Source organism: Talpa occidentalis, unplaced genomic scaffold (assembly GCF_014898055.3).
Source record: "Talpa occidentalis isolate TD23 unplaced genomic scaffold, MPIMG_talOcc4v2.1 talOcc4.6, whole genome shotgun sequence".
NCBI lineage: Eukaryota > Metazoa > Chordata > Mammalia > Eulipotyphla > Talpidae > Talpa > Talpa occidentalis.
In genome coordinates this window covers 53,588,877-53,610,800 of record NW_023604972.1, presented here as the reverse complement: position 1 = coordinate 53,610,800, position 21,924 = coordinate 53,588,877, and the positions used below count along the sequence as shown (strand labels likewise).

The window sequence follows — 21,924 nt, the reverse complement described above, 5'->3', positions numbered from 1 at the left end:
TGCATGATATCTGTACCGCCCTGTATATGCAGCATTATTTAGTATAGTAGAGAGGTGGAAACAACTTCAATGTTCAATACAATGATGAATGAATGATAAAGAAAATGCAGTACTATATGGATGGAATGTAATATTATTCAACCATAAAAAGAATGAAATCCTGCCATTTTTGACAATATAGATGGGTCTTGAAGGCATTATGCTAATTAAAGTAAATCACAGAAAGATAAAGTATTACATGTAGAATCCACAAAAACCAAACTCATAGAAACTCAGAGTAAATTAGTGGTAGCAAGGAGCAGAAGGGTGGGTAAAATGCTGACTGTGGTCAAAGGGCACAAGTTTCCATTTATAAGAAGAACAAGTTCTTCAAGTCTAAGGTATAGCTTATGACTACAGTTAGCAACAATGTATTGTATACATGGAAGTTGCTGGGAAGAGAAAATCATGAAAAGTCCCATCTCTCTCTCACATACACAAAGGTGTGAATGAAATGAATGTGTTAACTGATTTTAGGGTATTAAATATTTTACAATATGTACATATAGCAAATAATCATGTTTATATGCCTTAAACTTATATAATGGTGTGTGTCAGTTATATCCTAATAAAGCTGGAGAAAAAGAAAAAAAAAATAAGAAAGCCCAAATAAACAACCTTGTCTTTCATCTTGGGCAATTAGAACAAGAAGAACAAAAAAATCCTAAGAGCCAATAGAAGGAAATAATAAAAATTAGAGCACAAATAAATGAAATAGAAAAAAAAAGCCCAAAAGATTGATAAAACCAAAAGCTGGTAATTTGAAAACAAACAAACAAACAAACAAAAAAAACCTGCCAGCAAGGCTCACTAAGAAAAAAAAGGGGGAAATGCATATAAATAGAAAAAAAAAAACAAAACAAAAGAGGAGATATTACATCATACACTGCAGAAATTCAGAGGATAAGAGATTACTATGAACATCTGTATGCAAATTTGTCTCCAGCAGCAAGGAAAACAAAAGGTAATATAAATACCTAGGACTACCTAAAACAAAAAAGCTTCTGTATAGTGAAAAGTGACTAATCAAAATAAAGAGACACCCTACTGAATAGGAGAAAGTATTTGCACACTATACATTTGACAAGGGATGATGTAAAAGATCCATAAAGATTTCATACAACTTAACCAAAAACCCAATCAAAAAATATACAGAAAAGCCAAATAGGCACTTCTCCAAAGAAGGTATGCAGATGGCCAGTAGGCACATGAAAAAATGCTCATCATTAATTATTATCAGGGAAATGCAAATTCCAACCACAATGAAGTTTTACCTCATTCCAGTTAGAATGGCTATTATCAAAAAGTCAAGAAATAATTAAGTGTTGTGGAAGATGTGGAGAAAAAGGAACCCTTGAGCACTGTTTGTGAGAATGTAAATTTGTGCAGCCACTACAGCAAACATTATGGAGGTGTTCAAAAAATTTAAATAGAACTAACTACTATGTGATACATTAATTCCACTTCTGGATAATTACCCAAAGAATACAAAAACACTAATTTAAAAAGATAAATACACCCTTATGTTCACTGCAGCACTATTCACGATAACCAAGATATGTAAACAATGTAACTGTCTGACATGGATGATTGACTAGATAAAGAATATGTGGTATATATACTCAATAAAATACTACTTAGCCATAAAGAAAGGTGAAGTCAAGCCTCCCTGGTGGTGCAGCAGGTTGAGTGTCATGCTGTGAAACTGCCTGCAGCCTCTGCAGCATGGGTTTGATTCCCGGCCAGCCAAGGAGAAACCCACATGGTGCAGCAGACCTCTCCTGACTTGCCCACTGTTCCCCTTAGCAGTGTACTTCAGTCAGTCTGCCTGTTCTGTTCCCCACTCTGTCTCTGTCCTCTCACCCTCCTGCACCTCTGACCTGTACCCCAGTTCTTGTACAAATAAATAAATCTTTAAAAAAAAATTGAAGAGAAAAAAAAAAGAAAGATGAAGTCTTGCCAATTGTGACAACATGGATGGATGTGGAGGGGATTTTGTTAAATGAAGTAAGCAGAAGGAGAAAGATGAAATCTGTATGACTTTACTCATTTGTAAAATATAAAGAAAAATAATTAAAAAATGCAAGCAAACAAAATAAAAAGAAGCTATTACTCTGACAATAGAATGGTGTCAGAGTGTAAAAGAGAAGTAGCAAACAGGTGGAAAGGGCCTATTGTTTGGTGATGAATAATGACTGGACATTTAGTGATGGAAGTGCTTTGACATACGATTTCTGAGGTGACCAAGTACTCACTTGAAACCCCATGGTGTTATAAACTAAACTCAAAAAAATTGCGTATGTTTTTATCTTGTATTATGAATACTTGAAGATCTATATTAGCTTTTTAATTTGTTATCTATTTGTTGAAGTGATAATCATAATTACTATACACACACAAATACTATACCTTTGTGAATTCTACCATCAGATTCTGCTGCTCCCTTGGGAATAACAGCTTTCACATAAATGCCACCATGTCTAACACTGGTATTCACACCTCCCTAAGTGAAAAAAAACAAATAACATTTGTAATATGAGTAAGTTTGCACTGTGCCTTTCAGATCTGAACCCTAGAAAGAAAATATCAGCCAAAGCAACAGTGTTATATTAGCATGTAATATTAAACATTCAAGAATATTTATAGCTAAATGTTCCAAATGTCAAATCAGTTACCATTTAGAAAAAGTTTACTCAGAAAATAACATACCAGATCTTGACTATAACAGGAATTACTCTTCCTTTGTAAGTTTATATCATGCATTATGAGCAAGCAGAAAGCAAAGTCCATTTATGCAAAATTAGTATAGAAATATGATTATCACAAAAAAGCATATAAGATAATGTGCTTCAGATTATATTTGCTAATCTGAAGTCAAATTTCATGAGTTAAGGGCAAAAAAAATTTTTTTTTCATCTTAGAAGGCAACAGTTGAGAAATTTTGTTACCGGGTAGATGAGATGTAATGAGTAGATTCACTGTCAACTTGTGAATTGTTTTTATTTCCTTTCACAATAGGAAAATAGTAACTTTCTAAAGAACTTAAGGGCAAGAGAAAAAATGGCATTTTTAAAAGTACTAGAGAATTAGGGTTTCCTTTTGATCTCTTTATGTTAATAGTTCCATTTCTACCATGTCTCTAAATGTTTTTTTACAATGAAACCATTCTTTATATGTCATAAATATTGTAGTTTAGAATTCCAAACCAGAATTCTATGTAGAATTTTAACATGTCATCAAATAGTCTATGCTCATTATTTAGCTATTTTAAAAGTACATATATTCCTTGAGAACCTCTAATTTAAGAAGCTAATCACATTATAAAATATATTTCAGAGAAAAGGGGGCATATAAATATACATTAGACGCTATGACGTAGGTTAAACTGTGTTATGTCAAGCTGATGTAGCAGCAGTATAAAGTACACTTATTAATTTTATATTTTACAAGTTTTATGCTCAGATTAAATATGAAATCTATGGGGGAAAGGTAGCATTTATTAAATTTTTTATTAGGAAAAAGTGACTAGTAACATCCAAGTTTTTAAAGTTTTAAGATATGATTCCATTTTTAGATTTGGAAATATCTGAAAAGCCTTCCTTTTGAAGCAAAATAATTGAATTAATAAATTAGCATACAATAGCTATTGGAAATAGAAAAGAGAAAACATGTGAAAACCTTGTCAAACAGTACCGTGACACTTATTCCCAAGCTGTTATCATTTTTAGCCAGTTCAACCTCAAAGATATCTCCAGGTTTTGGAGGTGATGAAGTAAAAGTTTTAAAATTCATTTTGTTGGATGTATTCATTGAGGAGGTAGATTCCTTAACAGAGAAAAACAAAAGAAAAGGATTTTTATTAGAGTCAAAATGAGTTATTACTGGAAGATAAGATTTTTTTGGGGGAAAAATCGATTAAAAAACAAATTATTAAGGGATAAAATGGAATTAAAGAACATAAGGATTGGAAAAGATCTTAGAAATCATCCAATCCAATGTCTTTATATTTTATGGTTGAGGAAATTGAGGTTTATTTAGAGTTTATTTAAAGGGCTTGCTTCAGGTCAAATAACTAGATAGGGCAGATGCATGCCCAGAATGCAGTTAAAACCTGCCTTTACATAATCCCTGTGCAATGCTATTTACACTATCAAATTTAGAAAGTATTTCCATTTTCTTTAAAAAATCAAAATACACCAAACAGTAGCTTTTAACTTGGGCCTCTCAGATTAAGAGCCTTCATCTTTAACTTTGCTTACATTTACAAATCCAATATAAACATAGCCACAAGAGTCAGGTCCCATTTATAAGGGCCTAACTCTCTTATGAAGAATTTTGGTTTTTCAGTGAAAAAGGGCTTGAAGTTCTTTCTGAATCTGCTGGTTAATGGTGGTTAGATGTATATCATTTCTAGGAAGTCAGCGATTTTCTATTCTTATATCATATCTTCAGAACTTTTGGAGAATTTAGGCTATCAACTAACTGCCCATTATATGAGCTATTAAGGAACAATTTTTTTAGATATAAAAGTTCTATTATTAATATAAATACTAACTAGGCAAAAACAATTTGAAGAAAACAATCAATCCGTTTATTCATTTCTTTGTGTTATCAGTTAGCAATTTCCTAGAATAGCCATGTTAGAGTTAGTATTCAAAGCTGCTAATTTCTTTGAAAGTTAGCATCAAATGCAGTAGCAGTTAGTAGCATAATATGTAAACTATTCCTCTCCAAGTAGAACATAAGTTATTTATAGTAAATTATTATGTTCTGTGATAAATTTATTGTTGGCTGCTCTGTTAAATGATAAAAACAAAGATTCAAATCAAACTGTGCCTTTTTTGGTGTTTGATGATCCTGACTGTTGGAATAAGTGGCTTCATCCATGTCTGAATCTCCACGGTCAGAGTAATCCATTGCATCAGAAATGCCAGACTTTTTAACTTTGCTTAGATTACTGTCAATAGAAGTCCTTTTCCTTTCAGTGGACTTGGATATTACAGATGATGTAGGACTGCCATGCTGTGATTCCTGCCAGCTTCGTTCCCCAAGATGGCTGGCAAAGAAACCATTGACCTGGCTCTGGGACAAGCTGGCACTCTCAGTCCTAGAATCTTGAGAACTCAAGCTTCCTTCCCGCAGGCCACCAGGTAATCCAAAGGAGCTCTCTGAGATGTGCCTTGGGGTGCCACGTGGCCAATGGTGATCTTCAGAAGAATCTATAGCACTGTCTTGCATATAGGAAGCTTTCTTCAAGTAGTTTTTCATGCCATTGGCAATGTGCACTGGAGTAGAAGGCCCTAAAAGTCAAAGTTCATCAATAAGAGTAACAGGTCCGTGACATACATGCCCTGTGCTCACATACATATATAATGTTCCCCAATGATTGCTGGGAGTATTTTACACAGGTTTACATATCCACAACACCTGACCCGAGGCCTGGAACCACAACAGAGACCCAGCAATGTATAGGTGCCTTCTCTTTTCTTTACCTCCTCCTTTGTCATTCTTGTGGCAACATTTATTGAAATGTGTACTTCCTTTGCCTTAACTCCCCATTTCCATTCTCTAAGGCCCATTTTAAGTGAGTCTCCTTGGTGAAGACTTTGCTTCCCTAGCTAGAAATAATCTAGGTCTCTTTATATAATGATTATTTCTTGGCTGTTTTATAATGTCTTGCATGTTTTAGACCCTAAGTAATTATCAAGGAAGACAAAATCAAATTCCTTATATATATTTCTTACGAAATGCCTTAAGAAACGTTTAATATATAAGAAACAAATCATGGATGTGTGTAAAAGAATTACAGATGTGAATTTGTAAGAATTTAAAAGTTTTATGTAGCAAGCAAAACCAAGAAAAAGCTAAAAGAGAGATGAACAACTATAGAGAAAATAATTGTAACAGTAATAAAAAATAACCAGAGTTAATCGCCCTAATATACAGAGGGTTTCTAGAAGTCAGTAAGAAAGAGATTCAAAACTTTTAAGGAACAAGGACATGATATGTAGAATGGGAGTTCAGAGTAAAATACAAATAATTAGTAAATGAAAATATACTCTCACTGTTGCTCAGGGATATGCAATTTATTATAGCTTTCTATGTGTGGCTGATAAAAATGAGAATAACTGATTATTTCTCACACCAATGATGATGTAAGGGAAAGAACACTGTCATATTTACTTGGCTGACTACAAAACTGGTAACTTGGGCAAACTGTTAACACTCGTCAAAATTTAAATGTACATACATACTCTACTCCAAGGTATTCAATGGTGTGTAAAGTAGTAATTTTTTTGGAGCAGCATTTGTAACAGAGTAATAGCTAATCTGGATTGAAATGACAGAAGGTAGTTAGATATATTTTGGATATACCATAACATAACTATGCTATTTTAAAAAGGTGTATATACAAATATTTAGTAAAAGAAGAAACTCAGTCAAAATGATTTGCCTATATAAAATTTAAGAAATTTGTCCTATTGTATGAAGTGTTCATGTTGTTTCTATTTAACCATGTCTCTAAAGATATGCATGAAATTTACTATTTAAATTTGCTTTTCACAAATGTTTTATTAATTTTTTCACAGATTTTCTTTTTCATATTTTCCAGTATCACTGTGATTAAAGTAACACATATATTTGGCATTTCAACATTTCTGAAAAATACAGTTAATGAGAGCTTAAATTCATAGTTAAGTGCTTATGTCATACCAGTGCTGATTCTTTGCATATATTACCTCATTTAATGTTCACAATCTATACAGTAGACCCTTTTATATTCATCACTTGATATATGAACACAGTAGGCTCAGAAAAGTTTAGGTGATTTGCTCAAGATTTACAGGGTTAAGGATCCCTACTCTCTGCATCCCTTTCCACCGCATGTGCCGCAAGTATTGCTTTCACAAACACAATCCACCACCTAATCCTAGAGCAACTCTATGCAAGGCAGACAAGACAGTGCTGAGAGGTTCATCTCCTCTTCAAAGGAAAACAACTGTGGCTCAAGAGGATGAAATCATATAGCTAATAAAGGATTCAGACTCCAACTCAAGTCATCTAATCTCCATTAAGTACCTTTTCACCTAACAACATGCTAATACAGGTTCATGTGACAAAATGATATGACATTGTTTGTAACTGTCTTTTCTTTTCATTAGCTGGTTCAAGACAGGTAACCGACTTATATTAACTAGGGAATGATAAAGATTTCTATCTATAATTTGGCCTAAGAAGTAGTGGCACACTAAGTACTCAGAATTCACTTACGTGACATTCATTTTGCACACGAAATTCATTTTTGGACACCAAAATTCATTTTTGTACCTATATTACCAAGTGAAATGAGACAGAAGATCTTGGGAATAATGAATGAAAAATACTGATGAATAAAATTAAAACAAGCAGAACTACACATATCAAATTGCCATAATTCAAATTAATTACATTTCAATTAATTGCCTAAGGTATTGGACTCCTTGTGAAAGAGAAACAGAACACATAGCTATGGGACATTCACATTACCTTTGGATATATTTTCTTTTGGCTGAGAGATAACAAGAGTCACATCTTCGGGTGCATTTTGCAGGATCTCAATTGCAGCATGGTGGCTGACCCCTTCCAGACTCACGCTATTCACTGATATCAAGCGGTCTCCTGTAAAAATTGGCAATCCAGTATTTTCAACAACTAAGAGAAATTTAGAGGCTAAATCTTAGAAATGTCACTTATCCATTCCAGTACTTTTGCTTCCCTAAGTTCCACTTTGGTTATGTGTGCAAATTCATACTTATTAGTTAAATTCATACCTATTAGTTTGGTAATTCAGGAATTACCAAAATATAAAGTACTGTTCTGTACCTGGTTTTAAACATCCATCCAAGTCAGCTGGTCCTCCGGGAATAATTGAACTAATAAATATGCCTAGATCCAGTCTTCCCATCTTCTCACCACCAATAATTTGAAATCCTGTGAAACAGTGTATTTTAAAAAGATCTTCATGATAACTTGTGTTTTCAACGACAAATGATTAGCCTGCTTGACACATGAGAGTGTAGACTCACATACAAAATATGATTTACAGGTAACATATGAGATGAGATTTAGATTTGGTGGAAGTACATGCTTCCATTTCATCTTTGGCAATTCTACACATTTCATCTTTGGCAATTCTTGACTAGGTAGGTAGGATGAATGGGTTGTGGTTGGGCATTCAGTATCTTGATCAGAAGTGGGCTGGTGTCTTAATGCCAATAATATACTGTAAGTTTTTTTTCTCCTTTAACTTTCATAGACCTTTGTGAATCTGACAATGACTTACCTAAGCCATATTTTGCATCTTTTTTCAGGTTCACCAAGGTGATCTCCCTTTCTGGTGAAGACACTACGCTCCATCTTTTGTGTAACACATCTAGTAGTGGAAAAGTACAATTTTAATGTAAAATAAACATAAAAAATATAACATGCTGAGGCATTAAGACTGATCAGTTTAAATATTAACAAAGGTCACTAATCACTCAGCCACTCTAAAATTATCTTTTAAGTAATATAATGCCACAATCTTATGTTTTTCTAGTGATTCACAGTTTACAAAATGACTTATGACATTTGTTCCTCATCAATTACTCCTTGCAAAATAATTATATCTCAATTACAAATGAGTAACTCAAATTCAAGAAGTCAAATAATTTGAGTGTACTGACTCAGTTAATAAAGGCAAGAGCTGAGCCTTAAGTTTTCTGACTCCAGGTCTTTCTGCTGCATCAAATTTGACTCTCTGAATTTGATAATGCTCAATTTATTAAGAATTTACCACTAATAAGTGACTAACATTTTTACTTATAGAGTACAATATTCATAGTAAATTCTACAGTAAATAACAAGAAAATTAAATCTATTTAAAATTCCATTAATAATTTGTCTAGCACATTTTCATTCTCAAGTGCTTAGCACATTTTCATTTTCAAATTTATTTCTCATTGTAAAACAATCTCATGAGGTAGGTAGATTTTTAATCACTGTTTTGAAGATGAGGAATAATATTAGTGACTTGTTTGACATTGAGTAACACTGGCCAGCAAAATGCCTGAGTTCAGAACTTGGTAAATTCTAGTTAAATAGAGTGAATGTCAGCAGCAGAACTAGAAGTTACTTTTTCTTGTCCCTACTCAGAGATTTTTAATAAGTTGATGAATCACAAATATCGTTCAAATTAAGCCAACAAATATGTAACTGAACTGTCATATTAATAAAATTACTTTATCTACTTAGTAAAATGGACATTTACACACATACGGACACAATCTTGTTATGAACTGAACAGTGTCTCCTCCTAAGCCAGACCCTCAAATTTAGATGTTGAAGCCCTAACTCCCCATACCTTAGAATATAAACAAACTTAGGGAAAGGATTTTGTTTTTAAAAATATTTAATTAAATAAAATGTTCCCATCCACATCTTTTTAAAATTTTATTTGAGGTAAAATTGGTTTACAGCACTATGTATGATTTAGAGAAAGAGATTTACACCTGTTCAAATGTGCATCATACCACCTCGCTCCCCCCAGAGCAATAATACCCCTTTATCATATACCATTGTACCTGCTCCCCACTTTGTTCCTACCCTAGCGTTCCCCTCTAGTAGCCTCAATTCTGCATCCATATTTCTAGATTTTGTTTTGGTTTGTCATTTCCTTTCATCTTCCTATATTACACATAATACTGAAATCATCCTGACTTTGTCTTTCTTCCTCTGGCTTATTTCACTTGGTCTAATACACCAAAGAAGACATACAAATGCCTGCATGTGCATGAAAATGCTCGTTATCACTTATCATCAGGGAAATGCAATGAAAACAATGAGGTACCACCTCACTCCTGTGAGAATGGCACATAGCAAAAAGACCAGAAACAAGCAAGGATGTGGAGAAAAAGGAACCCACTTGTACTGTTGATGATAATGTAGACTATGGAAAACAGTATGGAGGTTTCTTAAAATACTAAAAATAGATGTATGACCCAGGAATTTCATTCCTTGACATTTAACCAAAGAATGCAAAAAACTAATCCAAAGGGATATATACACCCCTACATTCATTGCAGCACTATTTATAATAGCCAAGTTATGGAAATGACCTAAGTGCCAAACATGAAAGGACTGGATTAATAAGATGTGGTGTATATATATATATATATATATATATATATATATATATATATATATATATGATGGACTAGCACTCAGCTGTAAAAAAGATGAATTGCCATTTGTGACAGGTTTTTAAAGAAACCTGTTTTTAAAAAGAATTGTATGGATATGTCATGAAATAAATAATAAATCTGTTACACAATATGTACTAGAATTTACATTAGGTGTATATAAAACTTGATATCCTAGAAATAAACTAATTTCAGAAAATAATAGCAGCTATCATTTGCCCTCCAGAGTGAATTTGAACACCAAGTATTAGTGCAAGTTTGCTAGCTTCCTGTGGTATACATTCCCTATTCCTTTTTCTTTTTTACCAAAACTTGATTATAAACTTAGATATAAAAAAAAGTAATAATTCAGAATGTCTACTTAGTTTGTTAATGGGATCCCCCTTCAGAATTACTGAACAATGAAGAGTCTTATTTTATGTAATCTCTCTATTCAATGAATTTGTTAATGCCTACCTTAATGATTTTATCTAGGCATTCATGATACTTTTACTCTAAAATAGGCCATTATTTCTAATTTTTAGCTAGCACCAAATGCAAAATAGAAATAGGCCCAAAATTAAAATAAAACAAATAAGGGATTGTGGTTAGGAATTTAAAGCAGCATAGTGGTTTTAAGCCATCACTATGGTGATGCGATAACCAATAAAAACAAAGAGCTTTGCAAAGTGGTTAAATGATGATATATTTGATTTCCATTTTTCCCAAGTTTCAGATTTAAGTAATAACTGCCCTAGGAAATAGGATCCTCACAACAACTGATGAAATTTATTAAGATATCTGATTAACTTCAGAGGCAAGGAGTTCTCAGGAAAACAAATTCCCAGGGAATACAGGCAGAATAATTGTAAATAGCAGCAAGAAAATATTTGTGGAGCATACTGACCTCTGACTTGCTTCCTTCCTTACCCCAACTAAAGATAGAAAGGTTCTTAATTTTGGTAGGTATTAAGTGTAAAATTTCATCCCCATTGTGATGTCAAAGTCCTTTATATAGTGTTTATAAAGCTTTATATAGAATGTTTATCCTTTCAACTGTAAAACTGAAAATATTTTTAATGTTCCCAAGAAGTACCTGCTAAAGTCAAAGGTGTTGATTCATACTAAAAAGGCCATTTACTGTATTTTCCTACGTATGTGCACTAAGAAGATTGGCTATTTATATTACTTATTTAGAGAAGAAGTATATATGTGTATATATTAAGGTATTTCCTAAGTAAACATTATTGGGAATAATTATGTATTTTTACATATAAACACACATACATACACATACTCAAAACAGACATGCAATATTTTTGCATATTTTCTTAACCAGATGCAGCAGTTAAGGGTTCCTATTTAAGGATTCTGTTGAATTAAAGCATTCATTCACTCAATTATTCCTTCATACTTCAATTGTTTCCTGGGCAACTGTTTCCTATCAAAGTCCTCAGGAGGCAATTTGGGCAAACAAAATAACATAGAACACATATTTAAGCTGCTAGCATAGTAAATATGGACTGAATCACATTAGGCTAGAAGAACAAAGTTTTAATCTGATTATTATGTTATGTTGTCAATGAAACAGCGACACTATAAAGACATGAGTCAGAACTGAAAAAGAAGAGGGCATCTTCCTGACACAAGGAGAAAACTTCAAGGAAATGGAATAGAGATTTGAATAAGGAGATTGTGGAGATGGTCATACAGCAGAAAGTAAAGCACTACAAATGCTGAATGAAGGCTGAAAAGGTTCTGTGAAATGTCAGAGATTTAGCTAGAGTACAAGATATGAGTAGGGTAGAGTACTATCAGAAAGGGAAGCTCTGCAAACCCATTCCTGTGTGGTGTGTGTGTGTGTGTCGATAAAACTTTTTTTTCAGGTGGTATGCCAGATTTTTTTTAATTTAAATTTTATTTTTATATTCCCCATACAATTACAACCCCCTTCCTTTTTACAGAGATCCTTTTCCCTATACACTTACCCTCCACAGAATTACTTATTAAAATGAGGAGAGCAGGAAGGAAGGACACTGGTATATAGCTACATGTTATTAAAGAGCACTGAGCATGTACTATTGGTCATTTTCTATTTATCTTTTTATTCTATCCATATAGTAGATATTCAAGACACTTTCCATTGGCTTTAAAAAAAGAGAAGGAAATATCTAATGGTATACAGTACATGACAATCCAAGTAAACTTAGTAATATTTATAGAATTCGTAAGTACTGAATAGAATCTATGCATCTTTGAAAGTAAACCAGGTAGATATTTCAAGTACCCAGGTCATTTCTATGTCAATTATTCTATAGAAACAAACGTGAATATTCATGAAATACATATTTTTAAATACTTGAAAGAATTTTCTTTTCCCATTAGTAAACTAAGACCACTGCAAATCCTGCAGATACTTTAAAGCAAAAAAGAACACCAAATTCAAATTTCCAGTTATTTAAGTAATACATACTGGTGTTGTTCCCAGTAATATTTAACTGGGAAAATCTGAAGAAATGATAAGTGTATAATTTAGAAATGAAAATGTATGTTCTGCATTAGAGGCTGTTGTTTCAGTCTTTTCTCATTTACCTCTCATTAGATTTATCTGGAGGTATACAGTCCTCAACACTAGAATAATTGTAGATACTAATGACTGATATATCTATGAATAGGCTCATTGAATTTTCCAGAAAAAGCACACTTCTGATAAAGTCAAATCCATCTAATTAATCTAAATAAGAGTAAGTATTTTTCTTCTAAGAAAAACTAATTTTCTTGGTTATAGATATAGACCATGTCAGCTCCATGCCACTGATTCTAAGAAAAACATAACTGTAGGTACAGGAGGCTCTGTAGTTACATCTCTTAGAAACTATCTATATATAAATTCAGCAAAATGGTAGGTTACAAGATCAACATATAAAAATTCATAGCTTTTTAAATATATAAGCAACTAACAAGAAGCACAATAAATCAAGCAATCAACTCTATTTATAATTTCTTCAAAAAAATTAAATGACTTGGAATTAATCTACTTAATGAGGGTAAAAGACTTATACAATGAGAACTACAAGATGATATAAGGAAATGGAAGGACATCCATGCTCATGCGGGGGGAGATTCCCTATCAAAATACCAGCAATAATTTTAAACAAAATTGAACAAGAAATGTTGGAATTTATATGGAATCACAAAAGGCCATGAATTGCAAAATCAATTCTCAGAAAAAAGGAGCCATCATATCACTTGACTTCAAACTTTATGTACAGCAACAGTAATAAAAACAATATGATATCGGCACAAAAACAGATAGCTTAACTGAATAAAAAAAAAGAACAGAAATAGGGAAAGGAATAGTCTCTTTAATAGAGACTCCTGGCAAAATTGTGAAGTCACACAGAGGGATGAAGTTGAATCACATGCTAGCCCCATACACAAAAAACCTCCAAATGGATAAAAGATTGAGAAATGAGCTGCAACAATAAAATAGAAGAAAACTTTGGTGGATATATTTGCATGACATCAATGATGAAGATTTTTTTGGTGACTCAACCTTTATGTCAAGAGAAATAAAAACAAAAATAAACAATTGAGATTGCCTAAAGGTAGAAAGTTTGTATACAGCAAAAGAAAATACAAGAAGATGAAAAAGATATCCTATTGTGATTTGATGGAGAGTGAGTTGAACAAGTACACATTATGGAAAAAAATGTTAAAAAAAATCTATTAAATGGGAGAAAATAGTCTCACAATATACCACTGGTAATTGGTTAAAATCCAAGATATATAAAATCTCACACAATTCAACAATATATAAAAACAACCCTATTGATAAATGGGTAGCAGATCTGAACAAATTAATTCACCAAAGAGGCTATACTGAAGGCCAATTAATATTAAAAAATATTCACCATCACTTCCAGTAAGAGATATGCAGGTTAAAACCAGAATGAGATACCATTTAATATCCCTGAGAGTGCACTTATTAAAAAGACCAATGAGAAGTACTGGAGAGAATATGGAGAAAGAGGGCTCTTGTTATGCTGTTGGTAGGAATGTGAACTGGTTGCAAATCAATATGGATTTACCTTAAAAAACTAAAAATGGAAATACCAGATGACCTTGCAATCCCATTCTTGGGCATCTATCCAAAGAAGATGAATCCATAACCTTTATTTTCCACAATGTTTATAGCAGATTTATTTACAATAGTTATTACATGGAAATAGCCTCCATCAAGAGATGACTGGATCAGAAAATGTGGTATGCTAACATTATGGACGAGTATTCAGCTATCGGACAGATAAAGTACAGCTATTTTTTTAAAAATGGAGGGAATTTGAGAGAAACATGTGCAGTAAAGCAAATCAGAAGGATAAAAACACTGACTGTTATATGGCAGATGATTAAAGTAAAACACTTACAAAAACTAGTGGACATCAATAAATACCATGAAATGTTGGAGGTTCAGAGAGAGGGATAGAGGCCCAAGAGTAGGACTGCAAGGTCATCTGGTATTTCCAGTTTTAGTTTTTTAAAGTAAATCCATATTGATTTGCAACCAGTTCACATTCCCACCAACAGCATAACAGGGAGAAGGGGATACAAGGGAGAGTGTTAGGGGTAAAATTAATTTTAAAAACAATAAAAATTAAGAGATGATAATGGTTGATAAAAATTAAGAGATGATAATGGTTGAAAACTTACGTATCCATTAAAAAGAACCCATTTCAAATTCTAGGGATGATGTATTAGCAGCAGAATGTTGGTATAAAAACAAAGAGGATTCTTCATTGTTATACTACCTAAAAGGCTGTTTGTTCCAGTGGTAGGTAAGGGGGGCAGTTCATAAATGAAATTTTGGTGTTTTATTTCTTTGCCGGCACTAATTAGCTGAAGGAACAGTTATAATTTCTCTGGGACTCATTTACTTCATCTATAGAATGAAAAGGCTTAGTTGGATAAGCTTTTAAGTTCTTTTCAGTTCTCAATTTAGAAGACTCTACCTTTTGTTTCTGGGTAATTCACCTATCTGTTAAGTTCCCTGTAAGCACTTTGGACTTTTGGTTTGTTTTTTTACATTTTGTTTTGTTAAGAGTTCTGTGGTCCACTCCACATTTTGTGGTGTAGACATTTCAGAAAGCAAGGTGAAAAACATAGCTAAAAGTTACTTTTCAAATTTTATTTTGAAATAATCCAGTAACTCTGGATTATAGTAAAATAAACACAAAAAAGAAAATAATTCTTGCTTAATTTCTAATTATTTTTACTCAGAAATAAATATTATAAGTGTGCTTTTTGAAAGGTTAAACAACTTTTTTTAAAATCAGAAATAATCAAGGGATTGAAATCCTTTTTGTATTTGTGTTTATGATATTAGCAAGCTCATGCCTTTTTCTTTTATACTCTGTATTTCTTTCAAGTTTCATATTCTTCAACATATTTTTGAGGCCATAAAGGTAAGGCTGAATTTTATCCACTGGTCCTTGTATTAAATGATTAGTAATTCAATGCTAATGTTCATTTCTAACAATCCAGACCAGCAGGAAAACTTTGAAATTATAATATAGGTGCTCTATTTGACTGGTGGGCCAGTAGTAGTTTTACTTTTTTGATCTTTAGTTACTTTATTTGGAAAAACATGTTTGCCACGCTCTGTGTGAAAATCCAATCCCAACAGAGTACTAATTCAGCACTAAACAGCTTTTTCTGCAAGTTGCCATGGGGAGACATTTATTGAAAGGTAGATTGACCCTTCCTTTGCAGGTGGCAGGTAAGAAGATGAAGCTTCTTTAAGCAGAGAAACTATCCTCTTTTGCTCATTTGATCGCCAATGTAAAACTTGCATTCTTTTCCATCAAAACCTATACATTTTAGGTTCTCATCTTTGAATAGATATTATCCAGCTTCTTGCAAAAATTTAACTTGGAGAAATAGTACCAACTATTTAGGCATTACTAGACATTATGCCAGAAGGTCAGGTACAGGGTAAATGAAAGCATGGGGCCGGCAAACAGATTCCCGGTGTTCAGATCATGGCTCTAGCACTTGCCAGCTCCATAACCTCCTGCACAACTTAACCTCTGTGCTCTGGCTTCATATTTCTGAAAGGGGAAGTAACATTGGCACCCATCTCACTGGTTTGTTGTAGGGAGTAAATGAGAAAAATAAAGTGCTTAAAATAGCGTTTGACACACAGTAAGCAATCAATAACTGTTATGATTATTACCACTGGGGATCTATTAATAATTGAGCTATTTTAGTACAGAGGTATTCAAAATTCAGTCTATGTTAAGACATTGAAGCATTATAAAGCTATAGACCATGGTCTTAGTAATTTAGGTTACTAACTTAAGTACTTAAGATCTTAAGAAAAAGTTCATTGTTTCTTTCATGATATGACCTTATGTTTTTTAAAGTTTTAAAAAATGAGTATTGAAAACATTGTGTATACTTTTACTTTTTAACACAACTGTACTCCCAAGAAAATTTTCCTCTCTTGAAGAATTAGTGAGCATATTTGTTTTAGAAAATGAGAATTATATAAAGTAGCACCCTGGTGTTTGACAGTTTTGACCTACAAAAATAGCAGTTTCATATAGTTCCATCTACTCTCTAATGCCTTCACTTCCGCCTTGTTTTTCAGAAAAATTAGAACTTAAAGCTTCATCAGGTTTAACTATAGTAAAACTTCTGACTAGCATATTTGATTCTTTCTCATCAGACTTCTCATTTCAACTCTTAAAGAGTTCTTGCGCCTAAGACAAACATCTTTGCAGAAAAATGGTGTATCATGGTTAAAAAAAAATTTTTTGTACCTATGAAAGTTGCTAGAAAGATCAAATGGACATGAAAGCAATTTATAACCTAAATTCTAAATGCTTTAAACCCACTGACATTGAAGTCACTATACTTTCAAGTCACTGCACAAAGTTTCTTGCTACAACTTAGACCATTCTTTGACTGCTTCTAAACTACAAATCTGAACATTGAAAGCCTTCAAAATATCCCCATGATGCTTAGGATAAGACTCAAAACAAAACAGTTTTGTATGTAGTTCTCAGGCTCTGTCCTGGCCCCCTTAGCATCCATATTGACTGAGAGTGTTAGAGTTCCTGGAACCTACTGTTTCCTCACATGTCTCCATGTCTTGGATCACAACACACCCTTGGTCTGGATGCATGCCCCCACTGCTCTGTAAATGCAGTTCAAACACCCCTTTAGAAGTAACTGCCTTCGTTAAAACTCCTTTTAGCTATGTCTTACCTGAACTACTATCTTAGTTACCCAATTAGTGTCCTTAGTTCTAATTTGCCATTTTTCTAGTTCATCAAAATTGGGTCTACACTACAGGTGTAGGACCTGCCTACACTACAGGTCCCATCATATCACCAGGATGCTAAAAATTACAGTTGTTCTTTCACACCAGTGTGAGGACTAAAATTCTTGGCAGGGAATTGATTCTTTATTAAGTCCAAGACTATCTCATAAAGTACAAGAGAAAAGACATGATGGAAATGAGGGGGAAAACATTTTATAAACCTACCATTTTCTTTTAAGGGTACTTGGGATGAAGAGTTTCCAGAACTATGCAAAGTCATTCCTGTGATATAAATTAAATTATTAGTTTATATAAGTAATTTCTTTTGATAAATCCATAAAAATTAATAAAACATTAAGGAAGTAACATTTTATTTACACTCAGAAAAACATGCCACAATGGGCATATTTACTATTTTTAATGTCAACTTTGTTCTGTAGAATAAGCACAAATGTACTGTTTTTGACAATGACATTTTGATGCCAAGTATGAAATGATGTAAATGAGTTTTAAAAGAATTCTTCAAATGTTAAAAGAAAATACAGTGCTTGATAAGAATGAATAATTTTAAGGATAAAACAAATGCAGGCAGTAAATATTCTTTCATGGGTAAGTTTTATTCTATGTTTTGGGGGGAACATTTACTACTCTAAATCTGATATGTGATGGAAATTTATGTAATCCAAAGTCTTAATGAAAATAGTTTAAAAACTATAAGATCTATATAGAGCTATATAATCTATAAGATCATATAAATTCATTTATAGGAACATACTTTGAAAAGAATTTTCTAAAAGATTGGGTCAGTGTCTTAGACTATTTTTAACAGAGAGTTACCTATATGATAAAATTTTCCCTTTAATATTTTAATTTTTTTCAACTGATTGAACTTAAATTGATGAGTATAATCTCTCAAAGTTGTGGAAGTCTAATTAGTAATGTCATGTTCCATAAATATTGATCAGATATGGCACACAGTTCTCTTTTGATTCCATTTTCTCAAACTGATACAGGATGAGAAAATGCTCATTAACTTTGTATAATTAGGATTAAAAGACAAACTTTGGGTTTAAGGGAGAGTTAATTAGTATTTCATTAAAAAAAAAAACCAGCAGAAGAGGATAACTTGGTTTTCCTGTTTTCTACTGAGTAGTAGTAACCTCTGTGTTTAAAATACGTACTCTTTTGAGAGATTGATTTCCTTTAAAAAGTACATTTTCCCTTTAGATACATAAAGCAACATGAAACCCAAACCATCTATAAGGTACTATGTGTTTAAACACACACAACTTTTATACTTAATAGGTGCTAGTTAGCAGGGAGACTTTCTAAAAAACCAAATCAGTTAAAAATTTTACCTACCAATTATAGCATGTTATATAAAACTATCTGTTTTTTAAAACAATTCCATTCATGCTAAACTGAAAGTACCCCTAAATAAACCTCTCTTCAAAAAATATAGCAATAATGGAGTTGATCTTATAGGCTTTTAAGAAAAATTCAAAGGAAGGCTATCCAAAGCCATGGTACCAGACTGTCTGGGTTCTCTCAGTAAGACTGTCATTGCTTTTAACTGCGACCAAGAGAAAGTGAAGTAATAGTCTATGCCACAAAGCAACTTGTTAAACCAATTTTTACTTTGACTCTGTGTATTTTAAGTAGCCTAAAAATTGATATTCATAAGTAGTTTTGGCAGTTAGGACACAGAACCAAAAATAATTTCTTGGTAATTAACATTTTCTTGTACACTATGAGCATGAGGTATGGGAGAAAGAATGTTAAGCTTGTTTATGCTGACCTACAACATATGCTTGACCAGGGTCTTCAAAGGATGAGGAGTCTGATTCATGTTTCCTCCTTTCAGGACTTCTATTTAAACTTGCAACAGACTTTGAACTAAAGAAGGAAAAGGAAGGTAGGAGGGGGAAGTGTCAATGTAAAAAAATATGTCAAAAATAATAAAACGTCAAAGCAAAAATAAGTATGAAATGTAGAATTTACAAATATGTAGAGTTTGGGTTAATCATGTTCTTACTTATTGAGTTTTGTGAATCCTGCCAAAGATTCTGTATCAGATCTTGCCATCTGGTGAAATGGTTTTCCTATCAATTCCGCAATGGTTTGTGATGGGGAGTCCATGTTAACAATGACATTTTTCCGATGAGGATAGAGAGAGGCCTGACTGAGATCGTGGTATGATTTACTCATCCCTCTAGGCCTTTCCTCCCATGAAGCTTTGTCTCTCTTCTCTTTTGCACTGTTTTGCAATGGTTGGTAAAGCGATAGCTCTGAGCAGGATAGCCTCTTCAGAATCTCAGCTTGAACTGACAAAGGTCGGACAGCCAGTTTGTTCAGGGTGCTGCTGGCCAGACTGCCAGTGCTGATTGCTCGTCCCATATTAAATCCTCTAACAGACTCTGCTTGCAGATTCAGGCTCCTAAACGAAGCTCTCTCTACAAGGAAATAGGATTGCTTTACATGATGGAAACACTGCAGTACCTTTATGAGAAGTTATTTTAATAAATAAAATACAGCATGCAGTTTTTAATCATTTTGATCGCCAGCCTAAGTAGGTAGTTTCCAAAGTATGGCAATCAGGGGTTTTAAAAAGCAGGCTGGAAGATCCTGGTTTTCATACCATCTCTCCATCCTTTCAACTTTCTCATATCACCAGAGCCTAGTCAGCATTTCCCACTATATCTAGTGATTCGCTAGGATCTAATATTCTTTTGACTTCATGCTTACTGATCCACATTCCCAAGTACAGGTCTCAGTTAGAAATGAAAATGATACTTCACAGAAAAATTTTCAAATCTAGTAGGATTTTTGATAAAATCTCAGTAAATCAAGGATGGGGAGAGGGAAAAATGAAACCCAGAGAGGCCTACATGGTGAGAACATGCCTGAAAAAAAGCTATGCAGAGTAGAGCTTTGCCCAGAGAGAAAGTTCTTGGCTATTATATTTTTAAAAGCTTTTGGCAGACTGTGGTGTTGTATAGCTCTGTGAATACACTAAAAACCATGGGACTGTACACTCTGAATGGATAAATTACATGGTATGTAAAAATATCTCAAAAAGTATTATCCAAAAAATAAAAATTTTAAATCAAATTATTTCTTTTGCTATTTCACTACTATGCCAATCCCACTCTCCTGCCTGTAGACGTCATGACTTAACTGAGGCACAGGAGCCATGTGAGAATCAAATATTATCTGCCTTATCCCTGCTTTGGTTTCTGTTAATTAACATAATCTTCATTATTTACTCTTTATGCTTAAGTTCTTTTTCACTCCTAAGTAAGCATTCAAAGTCTTCTTTTACAGGCTAAATTTAAAAATGCATTAAAACAAGCGCTTAGGCATTCTATTTGGTGAGAACCAAGGTCATGGCAGTATTTGAGGCTATTTAAAAAGCATTTTATCACAGATTTTAGGATCAAAATATTTTCATATAAGTAAAGGACCAGGAGCACAGAATGTCAAATGACTTAGCTGTTCATGCGTTAGCAATCCACATCACAACGCACCCGTTTCCCCCCTGGAAAGTATCAACTATGTGGCACTCCATAAGGATATAATTTGATCACTATATAAAACAGCTGCAAAAACTACCTTTTGAAAAGAAAATGTGAAATGACTGCTGACTTAGAGCATGAGATTCTGTTTCATTAATCTTCTAATTTCAAGGAACATTAATAATCAATATTTTGTCTCAGGTATAAAGAGATAGGGAAAAAAATGAATGTTTTTAATATTTATGCATCAGAATGAAGCTCAAATAAACACATCTCATTGTCAACAGGAAAACTCAATGTTCGTTCTCTGAAATCATTAAGCACAAAAATGGAAGACTAGTTTAAAACTCTCAGAATGATCTTTAACTTAAATTTCAGAGTTATAGCGGGCAGATAGCATTATTTCGATTTTATTTTGAGAACAGCTTTTAATAAAAGACACAAATTGAGTCTTATGTAGATAATTATCAGGAAATGCTTTGCAACCAGTAGATTTCTTCATCTTAAAAAACTGTAGGCCAAATTTTAGCAGAAATGACAGCCAGTTCAGTTTATATATATTTTGCAAACATATCATGTGTTACACTATTCAAATTCATTCACAGTTGCTTCTTGGATAGGAACTTTAAATATATATATAACTGCATATATCCATGGCATAAGATGATAAATTTGTCACTTATCTGTTTTGTCCTATTGCCTTTCACCTGGAAATAACTCCAACATGGACTGCCAGGGTGGGAAAGGACACCACAAAAACTCTACATCCTGAAACTAATCTTTCAAATTTGGACTCAAAGTCTTGCGGGTTCCACACTCAGTCTGAAAATGCGTATTTGTTAGTCTC

The 21,924-nt window shown here is 33.1% G+C and overlaps 1 protein-coding gene across 1 annotated transcript in view; it reads right to left on the bottom strand.

Annotated features, from left to right (window-relative positions):
- The window catches only part of PTPN13 (protein tyrosine phosphatase non-receptor type 13), a 196,755-nt gene that overhangs the window by 52,862 nt on the left and 121,969 nt on the right, over positions 1-21,924 (bottom strand). The window contains 9 exon segments of the mRNA XM_037529548.2: positions 2,449-2,542; positions 3,733-3,864; positions 4,876-5,339; positions 7,567-7,698; positions 7,903-8,010; positions 8,363-8,452; positions 17,788-17,844; positions 19,361-19,458; positions 19,598-20,015. Coding sequence (XP_037385445.2) covers positions 2,449-2,542; positions 3,733-3,864; positions 4,876-5,339; positions 7,567-7,698; positions 7,903-8,010; positions 8,363-8,452; positions 17,788-17,844; positions 19,361-19,458; positions 19,598-20,015 — 1,593 coding nt within the window.